The following is a 19,564-nucleotide window of genomic DNA, read 5'->3' on the forward strand; positions in this document are numbered from 1 at the left end:
CGCAGTTAGGGCTGCCACAAACGATTATTTTGATAGTCGACTAGTCAGCGATTACTTTTGCGATTAGTCGACTAATCAGATCATCATCCATTGAACATACAGCATACAGCTTATTGCACCAGCAGCATCTGCTCTTATATAACTATCATTAGCTTTCAGCTTTAAGTGTTTAAGGTATGTGCTAACTAAAAATAAAGACAAGATGATAGTTTATTAAATTTTAATGACATTTGCAGAGTGTTTCGGTGGAGTTTAATAAACTCCTTGCTATCTAAAATATAACAGGACACCGGAGTAAATTCTCCAGCATCTCACACTTCTGATGATCAGCTGTCTGCTTGACGTTTATTCAGCTGTGTAAAAACTATAACTTTAATCTCATCCAAACCGATTTACTCAGGAACAAATAAAACACTGAAAAAAGCCAAACAACATTTTGAAGTTATCTAAGTGACTTATATATCATGTTTAACCTGAGTAGTGAAAGACGGCGGTGGGTTTGAAAACGATCTGCCGGGAGTCTGTGTTCTCACGGCTCTAGTTAGCCTAGCCCCCGGCTAGCTATCGAGCTAGTGGGTAACAGATGCCTCCGAAAACGTCGGAGCGCTTTTGAAAATATGTGGTGTCCTGATAAACTGAGCAGATATTTGAGGTTTACACAGCTACATTCTCGCCTGAAAATATGTTAAACGTTTATTTTGTGACCCAGAAAGAATAATAAGAGTAATATTAAAACTAACCAGCTGCCGCCATTGTTGGAAACTAAGCAGGGCCGCGATGGGCCGCGCTATGAATTCTGGGACACAGTTTCTTCTTCTTCGGGGTTTAACGGCAGCTGGCATCCTTGGACATGCAGTGCTGCCATCTTCTGTTTCAGTCCATTATTACACTCTTAAATCCTACTACTGATTCCTGCGTCTTTTGTGATCTTACAAAGCTTCAAACGACGCGTCGACTATTAAATTAGTCGTCGACGATTTTGATAGTCGACGTAATCGTGACTAGTCGACTAATCGTGGCAGCCCTAATCGCAGTATAATCGCAGCCTTTGCGGTTAGAAAATTGCACTTGATCATGTCGCGATATTATCGCAAATGCGATATATCGTTCAGCCCTATTGTAAATGTAGGCACAAATAGTATGATAAGCAAAGTTAAATGAACAGCTTGACTTTCTGTCTATTTTTGGTTGTTTCACAGCTTGGTGGAGTCCCCACCACCACCACCGCCCCCGAGATTGTTGACGTTTATTTAATACAGTTATAGTCTCCTACTGATACATTTACACTAATCCTCTGAGGCACAGATTGACAAGTCCTTCCCCACCCTGCTCAGCCTTCTCCCTCCCTGTTTCATATCCTTCCACCACTCTCACACTCAGTCAGTGTCTATTACAGGCAGGAGATATGTTGGCGGTAAGCTGCAGATTCCTGCTGGCATACTGCTGCCTAACGAGCACTAACTCATGTTAATGAACACTAATGGTGATGAATGCCACTCTGAAGGAGAAGCAGAAATGAGATAGGCAAATAGTTCTCCTTTTCTCGTGCCCTCAGAACCGCTCCCCTCTGCAGTGTTTCGAGGACACAATTACAGCAGCACATTAACATCATTCGAGCTGTCCATCATCTCTGAGAGAAAGACTCAACATGTAAGGCAATAGAAGTCCAATCAGTTCATCTCATGAATGTTCCAGCCGCTGTCACTTGGATTATGTTTTAAGTGGTTTGAAGATAAAGTCAAATTCATCCACAAATGATTTCTTGTATGTGCGCTGCATCATAAACATCTGGCTGTTTCAGAGTTACTCAGGTGTTTCACGCCGTCCTGGCAAGCGCTATCAATCAGTGGTTTGTTTATATAATACACAGTGGCAAGTAACACAAGTCTTTATTTTTGCAGAACTACACAACCCATTTAGTAAGATGATGAATGCCTTCTTGTCAGAAGTGGTGCTTCAGGGAGACTATAAAAGTCTATTTAGACCTCTGCCGCAAATTATTTGTCTGGGCTTGTGTTTTAAATAGCAGCCTGGCTCCTGTGGTGCCATCGTTCAGGAGTAAGATCATTTGCTCTTTGTGGGAATTAGAGTGTCCTATCGAAATTATTCACTCCTGTCTGTTTGTCTGTTAACCATCTAGTCATGAGAGATTTCTCCTCATCATTAACATCTGGGGCTAACAAAAAAGTTGGTCTTAAAATAGATATTCAGTTATTATTAGACCATTATAACAGCATGAGGTCAGGGCAAAATCGATTAACATTGGTAGGTTAACATTTATGCTTTTTCTTTTGCAAGTCTATATTTTTATTCTGGGATTCCTCTAAAGAAACTTTGCATAATTCATAGTTTTAAAAAATGTCTCACAGCCTCTCAGTTAATCATCTGTCCTAAACAGAGATGTTTTAACTTCTCTCTCTTAAATGTCCGCTTTCTAAGTAGCTGCAACAGAGGCAAACTAACTGTAAGTGTTCTTAAGACCTATTTTCTCTTTGTTAAAACAAAATCCATACTTGGATTTACACACTGCAGTCGCTTCAACACTTTTTCTACCTGAAGGGAAGCGTCTGTCAGTGAAATAGTTACATGGCTGCTTGGATACATAAAATAAGTAAGTTTACTTAACAGTTATATCTAACATAGCCTCATTAACTTTCTGTTACAGTTACCAGTTTTACACATGTACAGTAAGCTGTGTATTAATTCAAGGAATTTAAAATAAATTTCCTTTACATGGAGCCAATTCACAGCAGCAGTTGCCTCGAAGCACTTTATATTCTAGGATTAAAAGCTCTACAATATTAGAAAGAAACCCTGAAAATCAAAATGAGCAAGCAGTTGGCAACAAAGGGAAAGAAAAACACCCTTTTAACAGGAAAAAACTTTCTGCATAACGATGCTTAGGGAGGGCCAGCCAGCCACCAAGACTGGTTTAGGATGAGGGGAAGAATGAAGACGAAAGACTCAGTGCATTGTGGGAAATGACCCAGCAGCCTACACCAACTAAAGCGTAACTAAGGGAGGATTCAGGGTCACCTGATCAACCCTAACTATATGCTTTATCTAAAAGGAAAGTTTTAAGACTAATCTTAAAAGTAGAGAGGGTGTCTGTCTCCTGAATCCAAGCTGAGAGCTGGTCCCATGCTAGAGTGACCTCCAGTCACTCTAGGAACCAAAAGTAAGCCAGCACTGTGAGAGCGAAGTGATCTGTGAGGATAATAAGATGCTATGCAGTCTTTAAGATATGACAGGGGCCTGATTATTTAACATTTTGTATGTGACGACGAGAAGGATGTAAAATTCAAGTCAGAATTTAACAAAGGGCCCATAAAGAGCAGCTAAAATGGGAGAAATGTGCTCTCTTTCTAGTCCCTGTCAAAATATGACTTCTGAGATTATTCAAGTATTCTGATTCTGATACTCTCGCTGCAGCATTGTCGATCCACTGAAGGCTTTCAGGCAGCTTTTAGAGCGAGCTGATGGTAATAAATTACTGTAGTCCAACCTAGAAGTAATAAATGTGGGAACTAAGTTTTCAGCATCACTCTGTTTCTATTTTTATTTATTGCACAAATGATACAGGCAGGCCCTGTATACTTGCTTGATGTGCACGCTGAAGGGTATATCCTAAACAAAAAAGACTCAGAGATTCCTCACAGTGGTACTGGCCAAGGTAATGCCATCCAGAGTAAATATCTGGTTAGACACTATGTTTCTAAGAAGCAACCAAAGGGTCACTAGTTTGATTCCAGCCAGAGACACAAATCCCTTCAGGGTTGCATCAAGAAGGGCATCTGGCGTAAAACTCTGTCAAATCAAACATGCAGGGCTATCCACTGTGGCCACCCCTTGTGACAAGGGAGCCTCCGAAAGTGACATTTGAGTTAGACTCAGAAGTCAATGGACTGGAAAGAGAGAGACCAGGTGTATTAACAACCAACATGGCTTGCATTTATTTCATGGGATCTATACCGCTTCTAATCCTGCAGTTTTATTTCAAACTTAAAATATTAAATCCCATAGCTTTCTGATAACCTTAGAATTGATCAGTCCCCTGACAGGGATCAAAATTAATCTCTCCAAAGGCACATGGTGTCTGTTGGGATATTGACTATGCAGATCAGTCGCTCTAGCCTAGATTGAAATTCATTTTCCGCAAATGAAATGTAATGTTTCTTATTGAACAGTCTGGCTTTGGTACTGATCATTGAAAGATTAATTACCATCTAACTGCACTCGCACTGCCGATGTCCAAATGCCTGATCATGCTTACATGTCTGCATTGTAGAAACACAATGAAAGCAACGAGGGGGATTAAACCTTCATCTGTCTGTCTTCATTCATCTCTCTCGTTGCGTCCCCGGGGCATGGATTGGCTTCAAATGAAATGGCCGCCTGCCTACCACATTGCTGTTCACTAAATGTCATGGCACCACTGCACCAGATGGTGATGAGAGAAACTGTCATTAAATAATGCAGTGATGTGAAGTCAAATACCATTCATTTCACAGTCTGTGGAGACTTTTGGCATTTGTGAAACGACCTGTTTCAAGCTTCCAGGTGTTTTATGTTGTTGTGCTTTGAAATCATCCTGATTATTCTGCACAGTCGGTTCCTCTGCAACCTAGTTACCTTGTCGCTCAGACATCACCTTTAAATTGGCGTCCTGCGTGGAACATTATTAGTATGTCAGCTCCATTGCTTCCGCAGATTACTGTAGTCATATATATGATGCAGCCAGTGGACCGTGGATCTGCCAAGGCAAAGCGCCAGAGGAAAAAATGATGTACCATTGTTCAGGCAGCTGCTTTCTGTGGACATTTCCATTTACTTTGATGTCGGCCCCAAAGTGACAAAACAAATGGGGGCACTTACAGTACGTGCACACAAGCAATGTAAGATGAATGAAGACTCAAGATTTAAGTCGCTTGCTATTTGTTGTTGTTGAAGCAATTCCAGAAGAAGTGATATGACCAGAACCCCAGCGGATGGATTTATGTTACAGGTGCCTCGTTAAAATAGCTTCAAAATCAGTGATTCTATAGGCCCTTTTTCTCTTCCTCATCTCACCATTTTTTGTTATATAACACCACATTTGTGCACCAGAAAGCTCCTTTTATGGTCGTCTGAGTGTATTGAAACTCTGCTGAAAGAAGCTCTTTACCTGTGAGGGGGCTGGCAGGTCAAAGGTCAAAGCCGTTTATCATATATTTTCAGAAGAGAAATATGATTCGTTGGCTGCCACTGTCTCTCCTTTAGCTTCCTCAAAAAGCATCATTACCCACTTGGAAGTTAAAGTAAAGAAAACAACTTAGTCATAAATGAAAGTACTCAATTCTCCTGTTATTATATCAACATTAAAGATTGTACAAGAAGTACAGGCATGCCTTTGCTGCATTCACACTTTCCTTGGCATAAAATATCTTCATCTGAAGGGATATATAGTTTATTTAGGATTTGCTTTAAGGAGAAAAGAAAAGAAAGAAAAAACCCAAACAAAGGGTTGAAAAAATTGGGGAAGGTTTTTTTTTTTTATATTACATTTTGTGTGAAATGTGTTTGCCCAGGGTGAGTCATGCACTTACCTTACACATTGTTTGTCTGTGTCTGTATCGTTTTATCTTCAGATAATGTCATTTTCTGTCACACTTTTGTCTTTTTTGGAGGGTTGTATCGCTACCCTGCATGAACAAAGGCAGAGGTGTCATTGTGTTTGTTGCGGTTATTCTGGCTTTTTATCACATTGGTGCTGTCCTTTTATCATCCAGACAGAGGGACCTCACACTGTTTGTTTTTCGATTATTTGTTTAAGCAGAAGAGAGCTGTCGTTAAAACACACTCGCACACATACATGAATTTGTGATGACGTGAATTTAGAACAACACTATTAAATCAGTCAAAGCACAAAAACAAACAGCAATCAAAAGGAAATTGTTAGCACTTCACGGGCTGATTATTCGTTGTTTCTGGAACAGCTTGTGGCTCTTGTTTTTAAAAAAGATCTCTTTTTTTGCACGTTTTTAAAGATACCAGAAAGTAAACACTGGATTCATTTAATACAGCGTTTAAACAGCTAACATCTTAGTATTCGTGCAAAGAAAAGCAACCCTCATACTATAAGCCAGACATGGAGACACTGTTTTTTCTCGCTTAGAAAATGAAAACAAAATTGCTGAAATTTACACAATAATTTGGTTGACCTGAAAGTTGAAAAATTAATAGAGGATGTATAAAAGAATACCTCTCAAAGGCTTAAAAGAACCAGAAGATTTAAACGTTTAATTACAGTGCTATACGTGTTTGCTACCACCTACAATATGTGTTTACACAACACAGCTTAGATTTCTCTTATTGTCTCATGTGTTAATTAGCCTGCAGCGTGTCAAGGCAGTCGTACCGAATCAAAGATGTTCTGTCTTTAAAACAGAAGTATCTCAGCATAGGCCAAAGTCTTCCCACACAGACTGACCCCATATCAATGTCTCAAAGTCAGCTAAATTTATATGTGGCTTAAGGTGTTTGTGGAGCTTTTCTACACGTTTAACTCTTTGTTTTATCACTTCCTATCAGATCAACTTAAATAAAATATGTCCTTAGATTGTTCTTTATTTTTCATCTCGACTAATAATAAAACTAATTTTGGCCAAAAGTTCAATTTTTAAAGTTGACAATAACTAAACTATGAAAACGGGCACAAAGATAAACCTGATGGAAGACACAGAGGGAAATGGAGATGAAGGCTAAACAACAAGGGAGAAAGGATAACCTGAAGCTCTGAACTATAAGCAATAATAACTAAAAAACAAAAACTAGACTGCAAAAGGTATTAAAACTAAAACTAACAAAACCTTGGAATAAAAAGATGGCAAAACCAACAGGGAATAGCTACTAGAACAACAAACTCCATAAATAATAAGTAAACCAAAAGTCAAGCAGAACAGGCCCTAAAAGTTCATAATATGGCACCCATTCAGTTTTTATATACCATCATGCATGCCATTCAATTTGTTTCTCCTCCACAGACACCTACTCCCTCCCTAACCCTGGTTTTGCCCACAGTTTTCTTTTTCTTTTTCTCCCCACTTCCACAAAGTCTTTCTTATAGGGGTTAATTTTATACTGTAGGGTCTTTACCTTACAGTATAAAGTGCCTTAAAGTGATTATTTATACAGCACCAACTCACAACAACAAACTTGAATGTATTCGAATTGAATTGGATAAACAAAAGAAATTGAATTGAACTTAACTGGTGGATTACCGCAAGTCAAATTCCTGTCATGAGGTAATATTAATTCATTGTGATGAAAATCTAGCAAAGTGGCACATTTGCAGATAAATGACTTTTGTTCTTTTTCTATTGCAGCTTTGGGAACCTTAATCCCCTTTGCAGTGAGTCAGTATTTTACTGCCACTTGGCATTTTGAACACTCAATTTCTTTCTCTTCAGAACATACTGAAACCTTAAATTACTGATTTTTCTCTTCGTTAGTCATGCATGCATAATTTGAAGAAACACAGGTCCATTTACAAGACTGGTGCCATCGAGTGCACTGACAGGGTTTAAGAACTGATTTAAATTGCTCCTCCAATAACTTCTTTTTCATAACCAATTGTTCAAATCCGGGTCCTGAGGGGACCAGAGCATACCTCAGCTGTCATACCAGCCGAAGTAGGCTACACCCGGGATAGGTCGCCAGTGTATTGCAAGGCTACAGAGAAACAGAAAACCACTCACATACACACCTACGGCCAATACAGAATCACCACTTAAACTAACAAGCATGGGAGGAAACCTGAGACACAGGCAACAGTGCTAACTACTGCACCACCTTGATTTGAGAATTTGTGTGAACAAATGCAGTAAAACATTATTTGACTTTACCTTTTCTTACTGTGAACTGAACAATCAGCCAATCACAGAGAAGCAAGGGAGTACATATAAACACGTAGACCTGGTAAAGACGACTTAAGTTTAAAACAAGATGGGGCTAAAAGGACTTAAGTGGCATGGATGATTTTGCCAGATGGACTGCTATGAGTATTTCAGATACTGATCTACTGTGATTTTTTTTTCCCCACACAAGCATCTCTAGGCTTTACATAGACTAGTCTGAAAAAGAGGAAATATCCAGCAAACCACAGTTCTCTGGTCAAAAGTGCTTTGTTGATGGTAGAGGTCGGAGGAGAATGGCCAGGCTGCTTTGAGCTTACAGAAAGGCAACGGTAACTCAATTCAGTTCAATTCAGTTTTCTTTCTATAGCGCCAAATGACAACTCTATATTGTACTTTATATTGTAAGGTAAAGACCTTCTCTACACAGATGGTCTCCACAGTCACACAATGTCAATCGAAATACCTTTCTATCCAAAAACCTTGAAACGGAAGATTCGCATCATATAGTTGCTGCAACAAATCTGCAGCGACTGTGTCAATATGAGCCAAAATCTCTTAGGAACATTTCCAGCACCTTGTTGAATCTGAGCTGCAACACATTGAGGCAGTTTGAATGCAAAAGGGGGGTCCAACCCAGTACTAGCACGGTGTTCCTAAAAAGGTGGCCAATGATGAGTGTGTGTTTTTATGCTTGTTGTGCTTACACTTTGAGATCTTGCCGTGAAGAGCAAGAAGCTTTTACTATATGCATTTTCTTTTCTTTCTTTCTTTTTTTTTTTTTGTTCTAGATCAATAGAACAATTCAGGCAATTCAGAGGAATTTATGTTCTACGTAGAGGGCCAAGCTGAATCCCATAAATGTTCTTAAAGGAGAGATTTAAAAAGTGGAAAGCAAGAGAAAGTAAAAATGTTATATACTTCACTCATATGTCATATACAAGACTTGATGCCCCATTTCCCTGTTAAATTACAGTGTAATCTGGTATATCTCAGAACAGCTATTTATAACTGTAAAATATAAAAGCACCATGCAATATAGAATATAACTTTCAATAAGGATAACACCATGTGTTTGGCTGCCATAATACCATCATATTAGTGTTCCTGCTGTAATCTCCATCTACAGTATATTGTTGGTTGCTTGTACTCATAAAACCTAAACATGAGCAGTCTAATGAGTGTTTGCACTCATCAGCCACACTTCCTCCGGTGACAGCAATATTTTACAACAAGCTTTCAATTTTATTAACTTTGCTCTAAAAAATGTCGTGTGACTTCTCAATGAGATTATATAGTTGATGCTTGTTGACATTTAGTGCTGTTTAACTGGATTCATAAAGAGCAGCACACTGCTGTACATGATTTCAGCTGCAGTTTGGTGCGGTGTATGTCAACTTGGAAACGAAAGAGACAAAAGTTAAGGTCAGCAAATGTGTTTATCGGCTCGAGTGCAAAAACAACTTGGAGGAGAGCGTCACTCTTACTCATGCTCATATTCACTACGACTGCCGCTTTTCAAAGCACATCAGTCATCCCGACATGTCTCACACCCATGTTTGCTGGCAGATGTACACGTCAGCTGCTCTTTTATAAACATGAAAGCCTTTCTCTTCCCTGTCAGGCAACAGACGTCAACTTACAGGCCTGTCGTTGTCAGTGTCTTTTTCTTTCTTTCTTTCTTTCTTTCTTCTTTTTAATTGTCAAGTTTTATAACACACCAGTTGCTTGTTAAATTGGTTTTATTCACTAATCTAAATAGTGTATTCCCTTACAGTCTAAATCTACCGAAGATGGCACATGCAATGAGTTATTCATAAAAGCCAACAATAAATTTCGCCAACAATAAAACCACTTTGTATTATTATTGTTGTTATTATGCATCGCACGTGCATGCAGATTTGTTTCTGCGTGCACGTGTGACAGGATTGCCCCAAGTGTGACAGGATTTCAGTGTGTCCTCCCCGCGTGTCAGGCGGTGCCACAGTGTCACTGTTTAGCACAGCTGCATAAACCTCCTCTCAGGGGAGAAGCCCTATTTTCTCTTTGCGCTCCTGTGGGTTGGTTCATTTTGCCTCTGCCTGTTGTTGAGAGCAGATTTCTCCCCTCTCTTGTCTCTTGGTGTTACACTCTGATCAAAGCTTGGCAAGAATAGCGTTGTCACCCATAGCAAATCTGCTTAGACAAAAGTGCAGCAGAGGAAAAGTTGGGTCAAACTTCGAGGCTCCTTGAGGATTGTCACCTTTATTATTATATGCAAAGAGATTCTGCATATTGTATTGGGAGTAACTAATGTTGTTATGCCCTTGAGTCAAAAGTCAGCGGTTGGTGTGTGTGCTGATTGAGCCACATAAGCAGAGTGATAAATAAGCTCAGAGTGAGACATCATTTCCACAAGAGATCTTTGTATCCTATGTGCGGAAATGGAGCGAGGGAGCGTCCTGTTCCTTAACCTATCTTTGATGTACCCTTTCGCTTATGATGTCGTGAAAAAGTGCTCCGGCAGTTATTAAATAGGGACTAGTTCATGTTCACGCTAAGAGTGCTCTACACGTTCGCACCTCGGAAAACGTTCGTCTTTGTGAGTATTGACATGTGTAGAGACAGTCGTTATGTGTGTTTACATGGAGCGAACTGTATGCTGATGTAATGTACATGTTAAGCTAGGCTAATCGGCAAGTTGTTATTAAGATGTGTGTTAACCAGCGATTCATTTTCATTTTTTCTCATGTTCTAGTTACATAAAAACAAGAAAGTCAAGCCTTGTGTGGAAGACCTCTTCTATTTGTTCGCTAGCTGTCTAACCTCACAGGGTCACGTGTCGTGAGGGCAGCATAGTAAAAAGACGAAGGAAAAGACGCCTACTCAGCGGGTTCAAACATACAGAGCTACTTTAAGCAACATGAGTCTACGCTCAGGAAGAAATTACCTAAAAGACTACGCTGCTGAAGAGCTAGACGAAGCAGCCGGTGGTGAACAGCAACCAGACGTTGCCACTCAACCAGCTACAACGCAGCAACGGTCTCAACCATTCGACACCAAGTCGCAGCAATCCAGAACCTCGACAAGGCGTTCTCAACGGACATCCTCATCAACAGCTTCTGCAGCTGCAAGGGCCTACGCCAAAGCTCAAGCAGCACGAGCTCAACTGGCCTTCGCTGAAAAGGAAGCTAATGCAATGAAACAGAGAGCTGAACTGGATGCTCATCTACATGTCCTCCAGTGCCAAAAAGCAATAGCCGCAGCTGAAGCAGAGGCCTCAGCCTATGAAGAAGCAGAGATTCAGAGCGGGGAGCTCTACGGAGAACTTTGTGAGGAAGCTGAGCCCATCAGTACAGTGCACCGCACTAACGAATATGTTCAACAACAATGTGAGTTACTCTACCCAGACACTCAGCACGACTCAGCACAGCCTCCTAAAGGAAATTGCAATGAAGTAGATGCACAAGACAGTACACAAATAACTAATCCTTTTATAACCAACACTCAGACGAAAACACCACCTGTAAATAGAGAAAGGAAACAGGAGCAAACAGTGAACACTGGTGTAGTCGACACGTACTGGTCCAACTCCACAAAGCACACCCCCAACCTTAACAACTGCGTACCTGAATCAAGTGAAATGCAACAGTTTGCAAAATACCTAATTCGCAAAGAACTAGTTAGCACAGGTCTTTTGCAATTTGATGACAAACCTGAAAACTATTGGGCATGGAAAACCTCATTCATCAGCGCAACCAAAGACCTAAATTTGTCTCCAAGAGAGGAATTAGACTTGCTAACAAAATGGTTGGGTCCAACATCATCCGAACAGGCTAAGCGCATTCGTGCTGTACACACCCTCAATCCTGCTGCAGGTGCGAAGATGGTCTGGCAACGCCTTGAAGAGTGCTACGGCTCACCTGAGGCTATTGAGGACGCACTCTTAAAAAAGGTAGAGGACTTTCCCAAACTCACAAACAAAGACAATGTTAAGCTGCAGGAACTTAGTGACATCTTATTGGAGCTTCAGTGTGCTAAACAAGATGGCGCGCTCCCAGGACTTGCTTACCTGGACACAGCTAGAGGAGTCAGGCAAATAGTGGAAAAACTTCCCTTCAACCTACAGGAAAGGTGGACAACTGTAGGAACACAGTACAAGGAGACTCATAGTGTGTCATTTCCTCCTTTCTCAGTTTTCACACAATTTGTCCAGCGGCAAGCGAAAATGAGGAATGACCCAAGCTTTGCTATGTCCAAGGCCAACACCCATGTCCCTTCTCCCACAGAAAAACTGAGGTCATATAGTCGCAAACCTACTGTGTCAGCACACAAAATGGACATTACGGCAGAGCCGGACCAGAATAATCTCAGTCCAAAGAAAATGGAGGAACCGGATCGCCAGTGCCCAATCCACAAAAAACCACATCCACTCAAAAAGTGTAAGCTCTTTAGAGACAAACCTATTGAAGAAAGACAAGCCCATCTCAAAGAGCACCACATATGCTACAGATGCTGTGGGTCTGTCCAACACATTGCAAAAAACTGTAAAGCAATGGTTAAGTGTATTGAATGTGACAGCCTCAAACACTTATCTGCAATGCATCCTGGTCCTACTCTTGCCCCTAAGAGTACTACACCAGGAAACAACGACAATGAAAAGCAAATCGAGAGTGCACCTTCAGTCGAGTCAAAGTGCACAGAGGTATGTGGCCAAGGTGATAGCCCACGTTCATGTTCTAAGATCAGTCTGGTCAAAGTGTATCCCGCAGGCCAAAAAGAGAGAGCTATAAAAATGTATGCAGTAATAGATGATCAGTCCAACAGGTCACTGGTTAAGTCAGAGTTTTTCAGCCTTTTCAAAATCAATGCCAAACCCACTCCATACACCTTAAAGACTTGCTCTGGCAGAGAACAAACCTCAGGTAGGAGAGCTGTAAACTTCTTCCTCGAGTCTTTGGATGGAGAAGTCAACATCCAGCTACCCCCTTTAATTGAATGTGACTCTGTGCCGGACAATAGATCTGAAATACCCTCTCCAGAGATTGCCCAGCATCACCCACATCTTCTTCCAGTGACAGATAACATCCCACCTGTCGACCACCACGCCCCAATCCTTTTACTCCTGGGAAGGGACGTCATCAGGGTCCATAAGGTACGTGAGCAAATCAACGGACCCAATGATGCACCATACGCCCAAAGGCTAGACCTGGGTTGGGTTATTGTGGGGGAGGTGTGTCTAGGAAAAGTGCACAGTCAGTCAGAGGTCAATGTCTATAAAACACACACCTTAGATAATGGACGTGCATCCTATTTTGAGCCTTGCCCAAACACAATTCACGTTAAAGAGAATTATGGGGTCACTATGAATGCAACCTGCATCACAGACGATTTGGGACACTCTGTGTTTGTTAGATCTGAGGGTGATAACAAACAAGCCATGTCTATCGACGACAGAGCATTCCTGACAATAATGGACAGTGAAGTTTATCAAAACCAAGAGAACAGCTGGGTTGCACCTTTACCCTTTCGCTCACAGAGAAGGAGGCTCCCTGACAACAGAGAACAAGCCCTAAAACGCCTCTGCTCTCTTCGAAAGACTTTGGAAAAGAGACCAGAAATGAAAGATCACTACATCCAATTCATGCAGAAAATGTTGGATAACGACCAAGCCGAGCCTGCCCCTCCTCTGCCACTAAATAAAGAACATTGGTATCTACCCACGTTTGGGGTATACCACCCACAGAAGCCACAACAAATACGAGTCGTGTTTGATTCAAGTGCAGAATGTGACGGAATTTCGCTCAATCAAGTGCTTCTTGGCGGACCTGATTTGAACAACTCCCTATTGGGAGTGCTGTTGCGCTTCCGCAAAGAGCCCATAGCCCTGACAGCCGATGTGCAGCAAATGTTTTACTGCTTCGTTGTGCGCGAAGACCACAGAGATTATCTGCGTTATCTGTGGTATGAGGACAATGACATTACAAAGAGCATAGTTGAGTTTAGAATGAAGGTCCACGTGTTTGGAAACAGCCCGTCACCCGCTGTTGCCATCTACTGCATGAGACAGGCAGCACAGCAGGGAGAACGAGAACACGGATCTGATGCAAGACAGTTTGTTGAGCGTCAGTTTTATGTTGACGATGGTCTCACATCAGTCGCCACGCCAGAGGAAGCAATCAACCTGCTCACAAGAACGCAAAACATGTTGGCAGAGTCTAACTTGCGCCTCCACAAGGTGGCATCAAACTGCAGTCAAGTCATGGAAGCTTTCCCTGTTGAGGATCGTGCAAAGGACCTGAAAGATTTAGACCTAGGAGTAGACCCTCTTCCAGTTCAGAGAAGCTTGGGACTCTGTTGGAACCTACAATCTGACAGCTTCACTTACCAGGTGTCAAATGAGAGCAAACCATTCACACGGAGGGGAGTATTGTCGACAGTTAATAGCCTCTATGACCCTTTGGGATTTGCTGCTCCCATAATAATGCAGGGCAAAGCATTACTCAGGGAACTGTCATCTGATGGAAAAGACTGGGACACACTCTTACCCCCTGAGAAACAGGAGAGGTGGGACTTATGGAAAGACTCTTTGCAAGCCCTTGAGAACCTCCAAATACCAAGGTGCTACAGCCCAGGTACGTTAAGCACAACGAAAGTGAAAGAACTTTGCATTTTCTGTGATGCCTCCACTGTCGCTATAGGTGCAGTAGTCTATCTGCGTACAGTTGACAGTGAAGGACAGTGTCATACTGGGTTTGTAATGGGGAAGTCTAAACTCGCACCCCGCCCCGCACACACTGTACCACGCCTAGAACTATGTGCTGCTGTGCTCGCGGTGGAAATGTTTGAGCTCATCAGAGACGAGTTAGACATTAAAGTAGACAATGTGACTTTTTACACAGACAGTAGGATTGTGTTGGGGTACATACACAACACCTCCAGACGATTCTACATGTATGTTGCCAACAGGGTTACGCGCATTAGAGCATCCACCCATCCAAGTCAATGGCATTATGTACCAAGTGAGTTAAATCCAGCTGACCAGGCCACTCGGTTCATTCCAGCAGCAGACCTGCAGAACAGTACCTGGTTCTCAGGTCCACCCTTTCTGTACTCCGACCCACACACAGAACCACACACTGGTCCTTTCACGCTCATCGAACCTGAAAAAGACAGAGAGATACATCCGGAAATAAAAGTAATGAAAACTACTGTAGCAGAGCCACAGTTGGGTTCTGACCGTTTCAAAAAGTACTCAAACTGGATCACTCTTTGCAGAGTCATAGCCAGACTCATTCATGTAGTTACATCCTTTGCACAAAAGACAAGTGGGCGAAGGGGATGGAAAGGTTTCAGTGAGACACCGAGCGTCCAAGAACTCACCCGAGCCCAAGTAGTCATCATTCGAGCCGTCCAACAAGAAGCTTACAAAGGGACGCTTGAAAACATTAAAGAAGGAAGGAAGGTCAGTGGCATATTTGATGCACTCAAAAAGCTCAATCCTGTAGTGGACAAAGACAGTCTCTTACGAGTCGGTGGACGTCTTTCCGCTGCCGATCTCACAGAGAATGAAAAGCACCCTCTGATTATCCCATCTACCAGCCACATCGCCATGCTAATTGTAACTCACTATCATGAACGAGTGGCTCATCAAGGAAGACACATAACTGAAGGAGCTATCCGTGGTGCTGGGTACTGGATAATTGGAGGGAAGCGGCTTGTGTCATCTGTCATTCATCGGTGTGTCACATGTCGCAAGTTGCGAGGCAAAATGCAGATCCAGAAAATGGCAGACTTGCCTGCAGACCGAGTCACCCCTGAACCACCCTTTACCACTGTAGGCCTAGATGTATTTGGGCCATGGACTATTGTGACGCGTCGTACAAGAGGTGGTTGTTCCCAGAACAAACGTTGGGCTGTGTTATTCACATGCATGTCAACTAGGGCTGTGCATATCGAACTGATAGAGACTATGTCTGCTGATAGTTTTATCAATGCATTAAGAAGGCTCTTCTCTATTCGGGGCCCGGCCAAGTTTCTGCGCTCGGACAGAGGCACGAATTTTGTGGGCGCTTGTAAGGAATTAGACCTAAACTCAGGAAACAAAGCAGTAGGAAAGTACCTGCAAGAGAGAGGGTGTGTTTGGACTTTCAATCCCCCTCATGCGTCTCATATGGGAGGCTCGTGGGAGCGCCTTATAGGCGTTGCCAGGCGCATTCTGGATGCAATGTTGTTACAAACTGAACAAACACGTCTTACTCATGAAGTGTTGTGCACCTTCATGGCCGAGGTGATGGCAATTATTAATGCAAGGCCTCTTGTTCCCATATCCACCGACCCTGACAGTCCTGCAGTACTCACTCCAGCAGTGCTACTAACGCAGAAGATGAGTGCTGTGTCCGCCCCACTTGGGAACTTCTCATCAGGGCAGCTGTTTGGGAAACAATGGAAACATGTTCAACTCCTCGCTGACACTTTTTGGAAAAGGTGGAAGGGAGAGTATTTATCCACCTTACAAGGTCGTGCAAAATGGACAGAGACTAGACCTAATGTCAAAATAGGAGATGTGGTCCTGCTAAAGGACCTCCAAGCCAGCAGGAACGAATGGCCCATGGGACTAATAGTAAAAACATTCCCCAGCAGCGACAAGAAGGTCCGAAAAGTGGAAGTGCGGACTGTAAAAGATGGGACTGTTAAAATGTTTCTCAGACCAGTTTCAGAGATTGTTGTTTTGCTTGCAGAGACTGAATGAATATTCTTCAATGCTAGATGATGTTTGAATATGTTGTATTGATGTTTATTGTGATATAATGTGTGTATATCAAGCGGGGAGTGTTATGCCCTTGAGTCAAAAGTCAGCGGTTGGTGTGTGTGCTGATTGAGCCACATAAGCAGAGTGATAAATAAGCTCAGAGTGAGACATCATTTCCACAAGAGATCTTTGTATCCTATGTGCGGAAATGGAGCGAGGGAGCGTCCTGTTCCTTAACCTATCTTTGATGTACCCTTTCGCTTATGATGTCGTGAAAAAGTGCTCCGGCAGTTATTAAATAGGGACTAGTTCATGTTCACGCTAAGAGTGCTCTACACGTTCGCACCTCGGAAAACGTTCGTCTTTGTGAGTATTGACATGTGTAGAGACAGTCGTTATGTGTGTTTACATGGAGCGAACTGTATGCTGATGTAATGTACATGTTAAGCTAGGCTAATCGGCAAGTTGTTATTAAGATGTGTGTTAACCAGCGATTCATTTTCATTTTTTCTCATGTTCTAGTTACATAAAAACAAGAAAGTCAAGCCTTGTGTGGAAGACCTCTTCTATTTGTTCGCTAGCTGTCTAACCTCACAGGGTCACGTGTCGTGAGGGCAGCATAAATGTGTTATTGGTGTTAATGTATGGTATTTATTACACAGGTTTTGGGGCTTTTATTGTTCCTTTATTTTGGAGCCTCAGTTTAGCATTAGAGCAGTAACTATTTTGTTTATTGAGTCAGAAGTCACCAATCTAAAATGAGAATTTTGTCATCAGTATCCGTAGACCGTGTTAGGGCATCATAACATCACACCTCCTCAACTAAAACACAAAAAACTAATTCAGAACAGTGGGTTTGAATCCACTGGACTTTCTGTGTGGAGTTTGCATGTTCTCTCCAGGTACTTCGTCTTCATTTCACAGTCCAAAGACAACTTTTTATGTAGACTAATAGATCAATAACTCCAAATTTTAGGAATCCTAACTTTAAGTGGTCCGTAAAATGTATGGATTGTATATTCTGAATTTGAGCAGGCTGAGGAATCTTGTGACGAATGCTGATATTGTGAATAAAAATGACATCACCACCCCACACTACTGCAGTTGTAGTTTTTAATGGGTTGGTTTGTTTTTGCTGTAAGACACACAGCTAATCCCACAATATTTTAATACGGCAGTAGCATATGTGCGATTTTATTTCTAAGGAAGAATTCAAATTTCCAATCAGTCTTTCTAAAGAAGAGAGAGAGAGAGAATGAACAGCTGACCAGGCTGGTCCAGTATCCTGGAGTAGTACACATACCTGCTGTCTCCTGTGACAACAAAAGAAAAACAGATGCAACATCAGAAGTACCCTCACATACCTCTGCCAGTGACAACTTGTCTTTGCCAATGTCACAACGCAGCCACCAGCAGCTGTGTGCCTGGCTTCATATTTTCCTTCCTCTTTGATATAGATCCTTTGGTGTTTGACTTGTCTTTTACTGTCCTTTTCTCCATCTTTCTAAGAACATCGTTACTGGCTCTTCAATTGTTTGATTAACCCTGACACTTGGCATTGCAGCTGTATGAAATATTTGATGGAAAATAGCAGGTAATAATTTGTTGCCTGGAGCATTTTAGAAACCAGTGGGCATTTTAATTCATTAGAGCTCAAGTGAACAAAAATCAGAGGTGCTATTTATGAAACATGAATCATGTTTCTTGCTCATTTTGACTGGGTTGCTTACAAACAAACAGAAAAGCACAACAAAAACAATAGAATCCAGTTCCATCTGATTTGTCACATAATTTATGGACTTTTTAATGTCAGAAAAACAAAGAGAAAATGTATTACCTCCTCTCGCGCCATGCCACGATCTCACTGACATTTGGTTCCCTAAGCATTTGGCCAGAGATCCTGGTATTAGTCTTGAATAAAAGATGAAGTGAGCCCTGAGACTTCCCCAGCAGCCGCTGACAATATTATTTGGAAGCTGGTATTTATCTGCTTAATATTTAATTAGATAAATAAATGGATTCTTTTCAAAAAACGTTGCACTATCTGCACATATGCCTTGATGCTGGTAAGAACTAATGATAAAAGGTGCTTAATGTATGTAATGTTATTATTTAGTATTTTTTTGATTTAAAAATTGACTTAATTATAGTATAAATTATGTGTGTAGTTACACTTAGAGTGCTTTGTTTGCTGGAAAAGATTAGATTTATTAAAGTATACGAAGCAACAACAGAAAATTTTGTTTTTTCACTTTCTTTTACTTTCAGTTGCTTTCACAGTATCTACCTAAAAAGCTTGTGCTAGTCTTCTTTCTTTTCTATGTTGTGCTATGTCTAATTCCCTTTCATCTCTACAATGAAGGTAAAGCCACTATAGCCACATGAATTTGTTTTATGCCCGGTTAAATTAACTGCTATTGTCCTTTAAGTCTGTTTAATATTTTATTCCTAGCTTTAGCCCCAGGCATTAGCAGACTACTCCTGCTAACTAAAAGTGATTTGGCAATCATAAACTGGAATCCTTTGTAGTTTTTCCAGCTTTATTTTTATTGAGTGATGTGCTGTTACAGTTGTTACACTATTAGTTTTACAGTTAAAAGCTCTTGTTGCATACAGTTAGGACACACTATCTGCCTTGAACGTTGACCTTCTTGTTGTAATGTTTAGCTTCCACTGAGATTTGTGGGTCAGAAAAGCTCAACTTGCCTGTATCCTGTAGCCAGATGCAGTAGGACTTTCTGGTATTCTTGGAATGCATTTCACATACTGGACACTAAATCACATTTTCTGGAATACTAAATGCTATGTTAGTGGGACTAGAAATGCACCTAGAATCTATTGATTTGCCACATTGATTCATTTTGTTTTCTGCTGCATCATTGCATGCATATTTCCTCTGCTGCAACGAAAACACAAAAGAAGACTGCAGTTCTCCAGGATG

The 19,564-nt window shown here is 41.5% G+C and overlaps 2 protein-coding genes across 3 annotated transcripts in view; both read left to right on the plus strand.

Moving 5' to 3' along the window:
* LOC113020724 (ras-related protein Rab-26-like) overlaps positions 1-19,564 on the plus strand; it is a 67,172-nt gene that overhangs the window by 36,315 nt on the left and 11,293 nt on the right. The window lies entirely within an intron of this gene.
* Positions 10,196-18,771, plus strand: LOC113020178 (uncharacterized). 2 transcript variants are annotated; one of them, XR_003272166.2, is made up of 2 exons: positions 10,196-16,989; positions 17,146-18,771. XR_003272166.2 is itself a non-coding variant. In XM_026163932.2 (2 exons), the coding sequence occupies exon 2, from the start codon at positions 10,795-10,797 to the stop codon at positions 16,621-16,623; it is 5,829 nt and encodes a 1,942-aa protein (XP_026019717.2). In that variant the 5' UTR covers positions 10,196-10,473; positions 10,630-10,794; the 3' UTR covers positions 16,624-17,168. The 2 variants fall into 2 exon arrangements, 1 of the variants encoding a protein (XP_026019717.2); XM_026163932.2 differs by having other exon boundaries at positions 10,196-10,473; positions 10,630-17,168.

This window comes from Astatotilapia calliptera, chromosome 4 (genome assembly GCF_964374335.1).
Source record: "Astatotilapia calliptera chromosome 4, fAstCal68.1, whole genome shotgun sequence".
Classification (NCBI taxonomy): Eukaryota; Metazoa; Chordata; class Actinopteri; order Cichliformes; family Cichlidae; genus Astatotilapia; species Astatotilapia calliptera.